This window comes from Odocoileus virginianus, chromosome 6, assembly GCF_023699985.2.
Source record: "Odocoileus virginianus isolate 20LAN1187 ecotype Illinois chromosome 6, Ovbor_1.2, whole genome shotgun sequence".
NCBI classification, from domain to species: Eukaryota; Metazoa; Chordata; class Mammalia; order Artiodactyla; family Cervidae; genus Odocoileus; species Odocoileus virginianus.
This window is the reverse complement of record NC_069679.1, coordinates 62,765,690-62,777,928: the sequence shown is the minus strand read 5'-3', so window position 1 is coordinate 62,777,928 and position 12,239 is coordinate 62,765,690. Positions and strand designations below refer to the sequence as shown.

At 35.3% G+C, this 12,239-nt stretch overlaps 1 protein-coding gene across 1 annotated transcript in view; it reads left to right on the top strand.

The window, feature by feature from the left end:
* KCNH5 (potassium voltage-gated channel subfamily H member 5) overlaps nt 1–12,239 on the top strand; it is a 367,441-nt gene that overhangs the window by 45,613 nt on the left and 309,589 nt on the right. Inside the window, exon 4 of the mRNA XM_070469447.1 lies at nt 470–598. Within this exon, the coding sequence (XP_070325548.1) occupies nt 470–598 (129 nt within the window). The remainder of the gene's footprint in view (nt 1–469; nt 599–12,239) is intronic.

Here is a 12,239-nt window from a genome sequence, read left to right as displayed (position 1 = left end):
ACCCCAGAGACTGTAGCTCACCAGACTCCCCTGTCCATGGAAATTTCTAGGTAAGAACACACAAGTGGGTAGCCATTCCCTTCTGCAGGGGATCTTCCTGACTCAGGGGATTGTCCTGACCCAGGCCTCCCTCACTGCAGGTCGTTTCTTTACCATCTGAGCCGTCAGGAAGCCCCATTAACAATACTTAAATAGCAAGACTGCCTACATTCCACTGTATTATGAAATGATGCCCTGTGCTTTATTTTCAAATTTTGATATTTTGAGTTGAAAAACATATTCATTAATTTTTGAGCAACTGGTAGTTGATATAAAATGAAAATTTTACTGATTCTTTTCAGTAATTAAAATACTGTTGTTTTGGTGCTGATTCCTGGCATAGCAGTTTGTGGCTGAAGGAGGAGGGAAAGCAGGAGACCAAATCATTGTGGTGGCTGCATCACACTGTTGTCCTTTCTCTCTTTTACAGGAACCCCTGTTTGGTTTTATATGCAAATTGCACCAATAAGAAACGAACATGAAAAGGTGGTTTTGTTCCTATGCACTTTCAAGGATATTACGTTGTTCAAACAGCCAATAGAGGATGATTCAACAAAAGGTAATTTTCTTTTTTTTTTTTCATTTATTTTTATTAGTTGGAGGCTAATTACTTTACAATATTGTAGTGTTTTTTGCCATACATTGACATGAATCAGCCATGGATTTACATGTGTTCCCCATCCCAATCCCCCCTCCCACCTCCCTCCCCATCCCATCCCTCTGGGTCTTCCCAGTGCACCAGCCCTGAGCACTTGTCTCATGCATCCAACCTGGGCTGGTGATCTGTTTCACCCTTGATAGTATACTTGTTTCAATGCTATTCTCTCTGAACATCCCACCCTTGCCTTCATACTTAAGGATTAGCCTGTCATTTAAATATAGTATTATTATTTTAACAATATCCATGCGTTGAACTTTTAAAACAAAACTTTACTATGTGGCCTTTCTTTGGCTTTATATTTATTCTACTACTTGTCCAGAATCAATTTTATTCAATCATATGGTTTGAATGGAAATAGGACATTGAAATATCAGGTGGTTAACTTATTATAAGAGAAATTGAGATGAACTATAAGGAAGAGATTTCACGGAGCATTATAAATTTTGAATCAATATGGGAATTTCAACAACTTCTATCATACTGAGACTTAGAAACAAAAAGTATAACAGCTTGTGGGTTTGTTTGGTGAAGTCCTACTGGAGCACAGTTGATTAGTTGATTGAATTTTGTTATATTGATTAGAGCGTGAATAGCTGACTTTTTCAGGCTACTTTTCTTCCTTTACTTCGTTGTTGTAGATTCTCTTGGGTAGATGTTGTTTAATTATGTGAACAATTTTGTCATCCAGAAAGTGGCTGGTAAAATGCAAACATTCTGATTTGAGTCTTATTGACTATAATATTCAGAGAGACTACTATAGAAGACATTAGTGAGTGGTATGTGCGTCTATCCCCTTTTATATGTAATTTACTCTCATTTTATTCTAATTATTTTTAAATTAGAAACTGATGCCATATAAATGAAGAATTTTAAATACCCTAGAAGAAGTTTTTATGAAATGGTATTTTTAATTATCTCTTAGGAGACTAAAAATGGAATGTTTTCTTTACATTTAGCAAACATTGAATTTTTTTACCTCTTAAAAAAATTGGCATAGCAATTTTAATCTTTTCAACTGTAATCATAATCAGAGAAAAATTACATGTGTATATATATATGTGTGTGTGTGTGTGTGTGTGTGTGTGTGTGTATATCATATATGTACACTCATGTATGTGTATGTATGCTCAGTTTCTGTTTAGGATCAAATTGCAAGAGGAAAATTTTATGAAGTGCAGATCATTTAAAGTATGACAGAGAGCAATTCATTGTGACTATTTCTGAAAATGTGTATACAAAATCATATCCTAGAAGTTCAAATAAAGTATTCACTTTTCAACTTGTACTATCTGTTGCTCTGATTTTACTTGTAGACCTGGTATCTAGGAAGTTTAGGATATATTGTAATATTATTTTTAACAGAATAGTTTTCTAATAGTGTTTAGGTTTATTGCACCTCTGTTTTGAAATTCAAGGTGCTCCATTCAACAGCAGCAGAATGCATATTCTTCTCAAATTAAGTGGAACATTCACTAGACAGATCATATTCTGGCCATAAAACAAACTTTAAAAGCTTTAAAAGAGTATAAATCTTGCAAGGTATGTTCTCAGATCAAAATGGAGTTAAGCCAGGAATCAATGAGAGGAAGACAGGTAGAAAAATCCCCAAATATTTGGAAATTAACAGATTTCTAAGTACCCTACGGGTCAAAGAAGAATTTATAAATTTATAATTTATCTTAAGATAAATTATAAAAATATTTTGAACTAAATGAAGATTTAAATATGACATATCAAGTTTCTGAGATGTAAAAGCAGTGCTTAAAGGGAAATGTATATCATTAAATGCATATATTTGAAATGAAGAAAGATATGAAACTAAATATCTAAGCTTTCACCTTAGGCAACTAGACAAAGGAGAGTAATTTAAACCAAAGCAAGCTGAAGACAAGAAGTAATAAACCTTAGAGTAGAAATCAATGAAATAGAAAAAAATTAGAGAGAATCACTGCAACCCAAAAGCTGATTCTTGGAAAAGAATGTTAAAGTTAGCAAACCTCTAGCCAGGATAACCAAGAAAAAGGGAGAAGGCACAAATTACCATTACCAGAAATTAAAGAAGGGCCATCACTACATATCCCATGAGCATAAAAGCACATAAAGAAATACTTTGGGTGATTTGATAGCCACCTAATCGATAACTTAGTTAAAATGGACCAATTCCTTGAAAGACACAAACTACCAAAACTCATAATAGGAGGAATAGATAAGCTGAATTGTCTTATATCTATTAAATAAGTTAATAATTAATACAGTTCCGAAATAAGAAGTGCAGATAGTTTCATTGGTGAATTCATAGTCTCTTCCAGAAAACAGTGGTAGAGAAAACTCTCCTTACTCATTCTACGAAGCCAGTTGTTCCATCATACCAAAACCAGAAAAAGATATTACAGACCAACATTTCTCGTGAATGTAGATATAAAAGTCCTCAACAAAAATAGATTGTGAGGATGTGTTAAAAGAATTACACTTAATGACTAAGTGAGATTTATTCCACATGGAAAGATGTTTCAGAATTCAAAAACCTGTCACTATCATTCGTAGTACTGATATCAGGTTAAAGAAGAAAATTGATTTGATCATATCAGTTGGCATAGAAAAAGCATTTCACCACACCCAATAGTTGTTCATGATAAAAACTCACAGCAAAGTAGGAATAGAGAACTTCCTTAACTTGACAATAAATATTTATGAAAAACCTGCAGCTCACGGCTGTCTGTATCTTAAAGTGTCATATATATATTTTTAGTTTTTATTTTATGCTAAAGTAAAATGATATATGATATGTTTGTAGAGTTGATTAATTATGTTGTGTTATTAATAGTTTCAGGTGTACAGCAAAGTGATTCAGTTATACATAAACGTGTCTATTCTTTTTCAAATTCTTCTCCCATTTAATTTATTACAAAGTATTGGGCAGAGTTCCCTATGCTACACAGTAGGTCCTTATTGGTATCCATTTTAAATATAGCAATGTGCACATGACAATCTCCCAATCTGTCCCTCCCTCTACCTTTTCCCCCGGTAACCATAAGTTTGTTAGTCTGTTTCTGTTTTGTATATATTTGTTTGTATCATTTTTAAACATTTTGCATATAAGTGATATCTTATGATGTTTGTCTTTCTCTGTTGACTTACTTCATTTATTTTGATAATCTCCAGGTCCATCCATGTTGCTGCAGATGGCATTATTTCATTCTTTTTAATGACTGAGTTATATTCATATATATATATATATATATACAAATATATATATATATTTATACCACATCTTTATTCATTCATCTCTTGATGGACTTTTAGGTAGCTTTCATGTCCTGGCTATTGTAAATGGTGCTTCAATGAACATCGCAGTGCACATATCCTTTTGAACCATGTTTTTCTTGTGATATATGCTCAGGCATATATGTGGGATTGCTGGGTTATACGGTAGCTCTATCTTTAGTTTTTTAAGGAATCTTCATACTGTTTTCCATAGTGGCTGCACCAATTTACATTCCCACTGACAGAATGGTAGAGTTGCCTTTTGTCCCCACCCTTGCTTGTATTTATTGTTTGTAGACTTTGATGAAGGTCATTCTGACAAGTGTGAGGTGATATAGCATTATAGTTTTGATTTGTTTTTCACTTATAATAATTAGTGATGTTGAACATCTTTTCATGTGCCTCTTGGCCATCTGTGTGTCTTCTCTGGAGAAATATCTATTCTTGTCTTCTGCCTATTTTTTGATTGGATTGTTTGTTTTTTTAATATTGAGCTTCAGCAAATTGTTTGTAAATTTTGGTAAAGTGCTATATTCTAAAATAAAAGATAAATGATTGGCATATGACTTGTGACCCAACATATTCTTCAGATGAATTTTACCTGCCTTCATACATGAATGATAGCCAGACTGAGTAAAAAACCACACTTTTCCCCTCAAAAATATTTATACATTTTTAACTTTCATATTTAATGGTTATTGTTTTTCTCACTCACTTTAACTGACTTCATGGCACAGCTAAAGTTGGCCAAGAAAAGTACAGCGCTTTCTCACAGGTTTGACCTGCTGAGCATTAATGGTGGTATCTGTTTATGGAAACTAAAAGTTGGCAGCATTTTACAATGAGGTTGGGAGAAAGGGTGCTCATATTGAAAGACTGACCTTTATTTCTCAAGCTAATTGCTCTTCATTTATCTGCCTCTACATCCATCTCTCTGCATCCTTTCATCAGACTCATAGAACTCTTTCTCTTTTGAATGCATTATTTTATTCTTACAAAAATGAACTCCATTTAAATAAACTTGAGACAACTTAGACCACTTGATTTTTGAGTAATCTGTTTGATAGACCTGTAAATTAAAGTTTATAGGGAAAATCAAGCCTCATTGTGAAAACCTTAGAGTAAAATATCTCTTTCCAAACCAGAATTTGTAGTGGAAGAGCTTATTTTAAATAGATTTTTATTTTGAGACTCCTCCACACCTTTCAAATACATAACAGATTTCTAAAAAAGTATTGCACAATGTAACTGTGAATGGTGTATATGAGCTACTTTCTATTATTCATGTGAGTTGTAAATTTAATATGAAAAATTCAATAGAACTAAAATATTTATGCCATTAAGCAATCATCCTACTGTCCCTATGAAACTAGCATATCAGAAAGTATATTTTGAAAACTTGGTGCAAAAATGCATCTTTTGACTTTTTGAGCAAAGGGGACCATAGAACTTTTGGGAAAGAGCAGATGAGAATTCATGATAACACCAGAGTATCAATATGATTTGAGTATAGCTCATTGAACATGGAGGCAGCAATCTTAATTTTTTACTGGAATATAAATGCTTTGTATTTTGTGTTAGTTTCTGCTGTATGATCAAGTGAATGAGTCATATGCATACATACATCCCTTCCCTCTTGGAGCTCCCTCCCGCAGCCTCCTCTCACCTCTCTAGATCATCACAGAACACCTGCTGAACTTGTGCTTATAGAAGCTTCTCACCAACTACCTATTTAACACACGGTGGTATATATATGTTAAGCCTAATCTCTCTCTCTTCATCCCACCCTGCCCTGCCCTGCACCATGCCCACATGTCCATTCTCTATGTCTGCATCTCTCTTCCCACCTTGAAAATAGGTTCGTCTGTACCATTTTTCTAGATTCTACATATATAGTAATGTTACTTTAGATTCAACCTTGGGCAGCAGAGTTACTTAACCTGAGCCTTTTTGTGACTCTTCTAGGAGTTATTTTTTCTTTTTGTTAATTTTATTTATTTATTTTTCCCCAACCAAGCATGCTGACTGAGCATACAGTATGGTGCTGGCACTGTTAACTAGGTCTTGGAGACACAAAGTTCCTTCCATTATATCCTAATGGGGAGAGGGGTGGTGTGAAAAAAAAAAAAAGATATATAATGAAAGCTTTCTTCTGATTACTCTTATTTTCTCAGTAAAAGAGGAAACATGCTTATCAGCTGAGAGTAAGGATGGTGAGGCGGTAAGGAGGGGTTGAAGGGGAGAGGAGGAGGAAGTATGAAACAGTTGTGTAGAGAGTGGAGCAGTGAGTGGCTAAGGTGAAATTCAGCAGGTTTTCAGTGCAGCACTAAGGTCCGCGTGAGACTTGTGACCATACATTTTGTTCATATCTATGAGCGTGATTATGTGTTTACTCCACCCTAGTGTAGTCAAAGGTGTGTAGATGGTGAAGTAGGTGAGTTGGATCTAACCAGAGTTGGGATTTGGTTAGGTGAGCAAGATGAAAAGAATCCGGGAGCTCAAGGATCAGGGAGAAGGGATCAAGGAGCTGAGGATATTTGCAACAGAATAGGTTGAAGGTGTTTGCAAAAATTTGAAGCAATACTTAGATAATAAAAGCTTGGCTGGGGATATAGAAAATAGTGTTTTTAAATGCAGAACAAACAAGTGAATCCACACATAGGAAAGCCAGGATATAACTTTTAAAAAAATTTCTAGAACAAGGCCATTTTACCTTTTTTAATGTGGAAAAGGGCAGTGATTGGAACAAAGGCCTATATCTTTTAAGAATGTGTCAAAATTCATTGAAATTGGTATCAGTCTCCTTTGGCTTATGTTGGTATTTTTACCAAGAAACTCAGACATATAGGTCAAAAACATGAGTAAATTGGCTGACTGTGAATTGTACTTCTAAGTTGTATCTGGAATGGTAACTAGAGTGTAATGGCAGCCAACTAATTTGAGAGTAGTACTTCTTCATAATGAATCTTATGATCACCAAAACTTCATTCTAGATGAATTTCTGCCTTTAAAATGAATGGCACTGAGTGATGTCAACTTATATATACATGATGGGTGGTAGCAGAAACTATTGAAGGGGAAGAAACCAGTCTTGATGAAGCAGTTAATATGTGTCAGGAGCTTTGTATTCTTTATAGCTCATTCCTATAATTCTGAAAATTAGTGTTATTACCTCCATTTTGCTGTTGAAGATTCTGACACTCAAAGTCTGACTGATTTTCAATCCAGTGTTCTCCCTATTGGACCATGCTGCCTTATCCCTTTCCAGTGGATACTTATTGGGGTTTGGCCACCTTAAACCCTCTGCTCTCCTTTTTCCCTACAAAGATGAAGCACAGGTTGAGAACAGTCTGATTCTGACAGGACTGTACTGTTTTGAATCAACAGAATTTACTGATGATAATTCAAGGAGGGAAAGGTGTTTTTGTTATCTTTTGTTTCTGATACTGAGGTCCTGGGACTGTTGCTCAGATTACCAGTCAGTGGTACCTGATACATCATTTATAATAATACAGTGGGGAAAAATTACAGCCAAGAAATTCATTCTGTTGATTATCCATATGTGTTCTAAAAGCGATGGTTCAAATCTCTGCCCATTTATACAGTACAGTATTTTCAAACAGATTCAAAAACTGCCAAGACACTTAACAGTGTGAAATATCCTGTGCCAAATAGTTGTGGCATCTTTGTGCCAATAATTGAGACAAAAAAAGTTCCTGTAGAATGAAAATAACAGCAAAAATAGCAGCTTTCCCCCTGTAGGAAGCCAATGGTTTTCTTTAGAGAGGAAACAACAGATGAAATATGAGTAATTATACCATGCAGTCTCTTTGGCCAAGAGTATAATTGTTTACCTAAGCTTTTTTCTTATAGATTAGAATCTTGTGTTGCAATCTAGTAGATTGATTGAACTGCTTCTGTGACTTCCTTTTATTTTTAAGATTAGGCAGTCCATGACAAAGAGGTTAATTGCAACCCAATAGAGCTAAACTAATGTTTTATTAAGAAGGAGTTGGCATCCTAAGCTTTTAGGAGAACAAATGTTCTCATAATGCCATGAACAACTTATAGAGCAAGTATTAGGCTCTTCATATTCAGCTGTCTGTTCACATTACCCCATATCGACCACATCTAAGTAACATCAGGGAACTGTGCTGAATAATCAGTCACACCAGTTAGGTCTCAGTAAAGGTGAAATCAGTAAATGTATCGCTGGGGAAAGTTAGAACTGCTGATATGCCTTTTTTTCCCTCTGACCTAGACAGTGTGACTGCTTAACTTTTTCAAAGTTTGACTGTTTAGTGGGGGCTGCTGACAGATCAAATGAACTAATTCATTTAGTCACATGGGCAATTCCAGATGTATCCAAGAGCACAAAGGTATATAGGTATAAGGAAATTCACTGTGGCGTTGTTAGTGATAGTGAAAAATCTAAAAGTCACGTAAATGTTCGTAAGTAGAATATATACATGATCATCAGAAAGGAGCAAATGCCTAATTCTCTGAGATAATAAAGGTACAGGCAAGAATCAGTTACTATGGTTGGGTGGAACTTGAGATGGAGGGAACAGAAGGGAGGTTGAAGGCTTTTGTGTTTCTTCTCTCTTCTGTTTTTTCAATAATATATTTGATAAGGTAATCTGCTGAGAGTGAGGACAGAGGGACAGCATAAAGAAAATAATGCTGTTTAGAAATGAGGACTGCAAGAAAGCTCTCACCAGAGTGACCAAAAGATCACTGAGCAATTTAGGGAGTGCATCTTTGATTGCTCCCTTTGATTTATGTTTTTTTTTTTCCATTTATTTTTATTAGTTGGAGGCTAATTACTTTACAGTATTGTAGTGGGTTTTGTCATACATTGACATGAATCAGCCATGGATTTACATGTATTCCCCATCCCGATCCCCTCTCCCACCTCCCTCTCTACCCGCTCCCTCTGGGTCTTCCCAGTGCACCAGGCCCGAGCCCTTGTCTCATGCACCCAACCTGGGCTGGTGATCTGTTTCACCCTAGATAATATATATGTTTTGATGCTGTCCTCTCGAAACATCCCACCCTCGCCTTCTCCCACAGAGTCCAAAAGTCTGTTCTGTGCATCTGTGTCTCTTTTTCTGTTTTGCGTATAGGGTTATCGTTACCATCTTTCTAAATCCCATATATATGTGTTAGTATGCTGTAATGTTCTTTATCTTTCTGGCTTACTTCACTCTGTATGTGAATCAAAACACTCCCTGGCTTTGCATTGTGTTTTCTAGCTCTGTGAGCATTTTGATATTGAAGTGCTTAAATGGTTAAATGATTAGACAACTGCCTTTGCTTCCTCTAGGAAGAATCCTTACCAAGTATTGATATTTCCTTCTAAACTTCTCTCAGTATGTCTGAGTCAGTTTGACAATTGTCACCACCTTTTTTTTTTTTTTTCTGTTAGCAACTCCCCAGTTTTCATTTTAAGAGAAAAATTATAGTCCTCCACACTTCCTCCTCAACTCTCTACCATACCCTTTCTAGCTTCTCCAACCCAAAGCCCTTCCTTCACAAGGCAGAGTTGTATTAGTATCTGCTAAGAGCTGAACATAGAAAACCAGAAGATTTGCTTCTTTATATTCTAATTTTAACTACTAATACATATAATCTGGATGCCGTGTTAATTTCTATTGAACTTTTTAAAATGTTCTCATTCATTCAGAAATGTGTCTTGTGCCCACTATGTGACAGTCATGGAACTAGACAACCAGGGATAGAAAGAATAAAATCTGGCACCTAAAAGTCATATCATGCAGTAAACTCCCTTTTCATCTATGTTTAAGGGTTGTTTCAGAATATACTGTGTGAAAGTTTCAGAATGAAGAATTAATGTTTTTCTTTCTGTTTCTTTCTACTGTTTACCATGTTTTATTTTCACAGTTTTAACATTTTGTCTTCCTCCAGGACATTGAAATAAGGTAAAGGGATGAAATAGTTCTTGATTACATTGACTTCATATGTATGATGAGATACACAAACACAGGCACAGTTGTTTTTTGTTTAAATGAGGAACTGCTGCTTCCTCATTAAAAAACTGTAGTGTGTACTCATGATTCTTGAAATAGAAAATCAGAGGATGATGATAAACATTCATTATTATGTTTATCCTTCCTCCCGCATTTGCTTCTTTGTACTATCCTAGGAAAGGAGTGAACACATGGTATTTGATGATTTGTATTCTCCCATGTGTTATTGAATTTATTCCTTTGATGTCTCCTTTAATTTTTAAAAATTTTTTCTGAACAAACCATTATCACACACAGGGAATAAAAATTAGCTTCTGTTTTAATCCAATAATCAGATGTACTAATAGGTGCAACATTATTCATCTTAGAAATATCAACTTTGAGTTAGTATAAGATTGACTTGCAGTAATTCTTGGCAGTCCAGTGGCTAGGACTCTGTGCTTTCATTGTTGAGGGCCTGAGTTTGATTTCTCATCAGGGAGCTAAGATCCTGCAAGACTTGTGGCTCAGCTAGAGAAAAAGAAAAGAAAGGAAACTGAATCAATGTTGACTTGGAAGTTTCTAAAAATATTCACTGCAATTATAATACTCAGTTGCTGTAGAAAGAGAAATGATCAACAGGAAATATTTTAATATACCTGCTGCCAATATAGTTGCTGTCATATGAGGACATCCTTATCATTTTAACCCGATAAATAAAAAACCAAACCAAAATCCAGTGATAATAATACGTGACAATATTTCATATTAATGTTCATGATAATAAAAATGCAGCTTATTTTTAAATATTATTTTTAATGTTACAAATAACTTGATTAGTTAGTCAATTAAAGGTCTATTTTATGGCAAGCCTCTACCAAGTTCTGAGAATGGAGAGATGAATGGCAGTTTAATGGGAGTGACTGACATGCTTATCAATGACTGCATTAGTATTGTTAGTGCCATGTGAGGTATGTATCCTGTAGTGTGAATGCACAAAGGATAGTACATCTCTCATGGGTGCATCCAAGAAGCTTCCAGTGGATCCCAGGATGCTTTGAGTTTGGAGGTACCAGTAAGCATTAGCCAGAATGATGGGAAGGGAAAAAGCATTTCAAGCAGGCAGCATGATTATAACGTGTGAAAACATGAAAACATTGAATGTCATAGGGTGAACAAAGAATTCCTAATGGATTTAGTTTTGTTTTTCAATTTGTCATTTTAATTTGTTAGTGATTTGAGTATAGAGTGTGTATGAGAAGTAGAAGGAGATGGATGCAGAGCAAATATTTAGGGTCAGAGACTAAATGACACATATACCAAGGATAATCAGTGTTATCCTGAAGGCCTCTAGGGATCTCTTAAAGAATTTAAAATGGGAGAAGGGCATAGTAAAACTTGTGCTGTAGAAAGAGCTCTGGCATCAATGTGGAAAATATGTGGTCAGAGAACAGAATATAGACTAAAGTTTTTAGGAGCTACTGTCTAACTCAGGTGAAAGATGATATATATGACATGACATATTAGAGATGGAGAAAGGAGATTAAATTTTAGGATATTTATGGAAGGAATTGGATGTGTGTGTGTGTGTGTGTGTGTGTGTGTGTGTGTGTGTGTGTGATGTGATAGTGAAGGAGGCTGGTGAATCTCAAGTTTCTGATTTGGACAGCTGGAAATATTGTTGAGTCATTCACTGAGACCAAGAATCCACGAAAAAAGCAGAGTTGGAGATGTGGGGAGAAGGTGATGATAAGATCAGTTTTGAACATGTTAAGAGTCATCTGAGTAAGAGGTGACCAATGGCCAATTAGACATAGGTCTAGTACTTGGAAGAAAAGTCTAAGTTGGTGATATAGATTGTTTGATAGTGTTTTATGTTGATGTTTAGTTCTTAAGAGTTGATGGCATATCTGGTACTTCCTTGTTTCTCTAGCATATTGCACAGGGCAAACTTTAGGGTTGCATACAATTTCCAAAACCTAACATTCTAGTCACTAGAATGAGCACCATTAATGAAAAAGAATAAAAAATCTTCTATCAACCAGTACCAGTTTGCTCTTTTCCCCAATCCAATAGTTGATATCATAGAGTAAGCTGAATTGATGGGCCAATATAAAGCCTAAACGAAGCCAGAATTAGATTGAAGAATAGCAGTAAAATATGATGTCATCTACCTTGTGTGGCTTGAAAGACATTTGGTTGTGTCTGCTCAGGATTTCTTCCTTCATTTTTTGTCACATTGTCTGAAATTTCATCAGTTTCATTAGAGTCATTCCATTGGACCATCACGAGTTTTCATTTTTAAG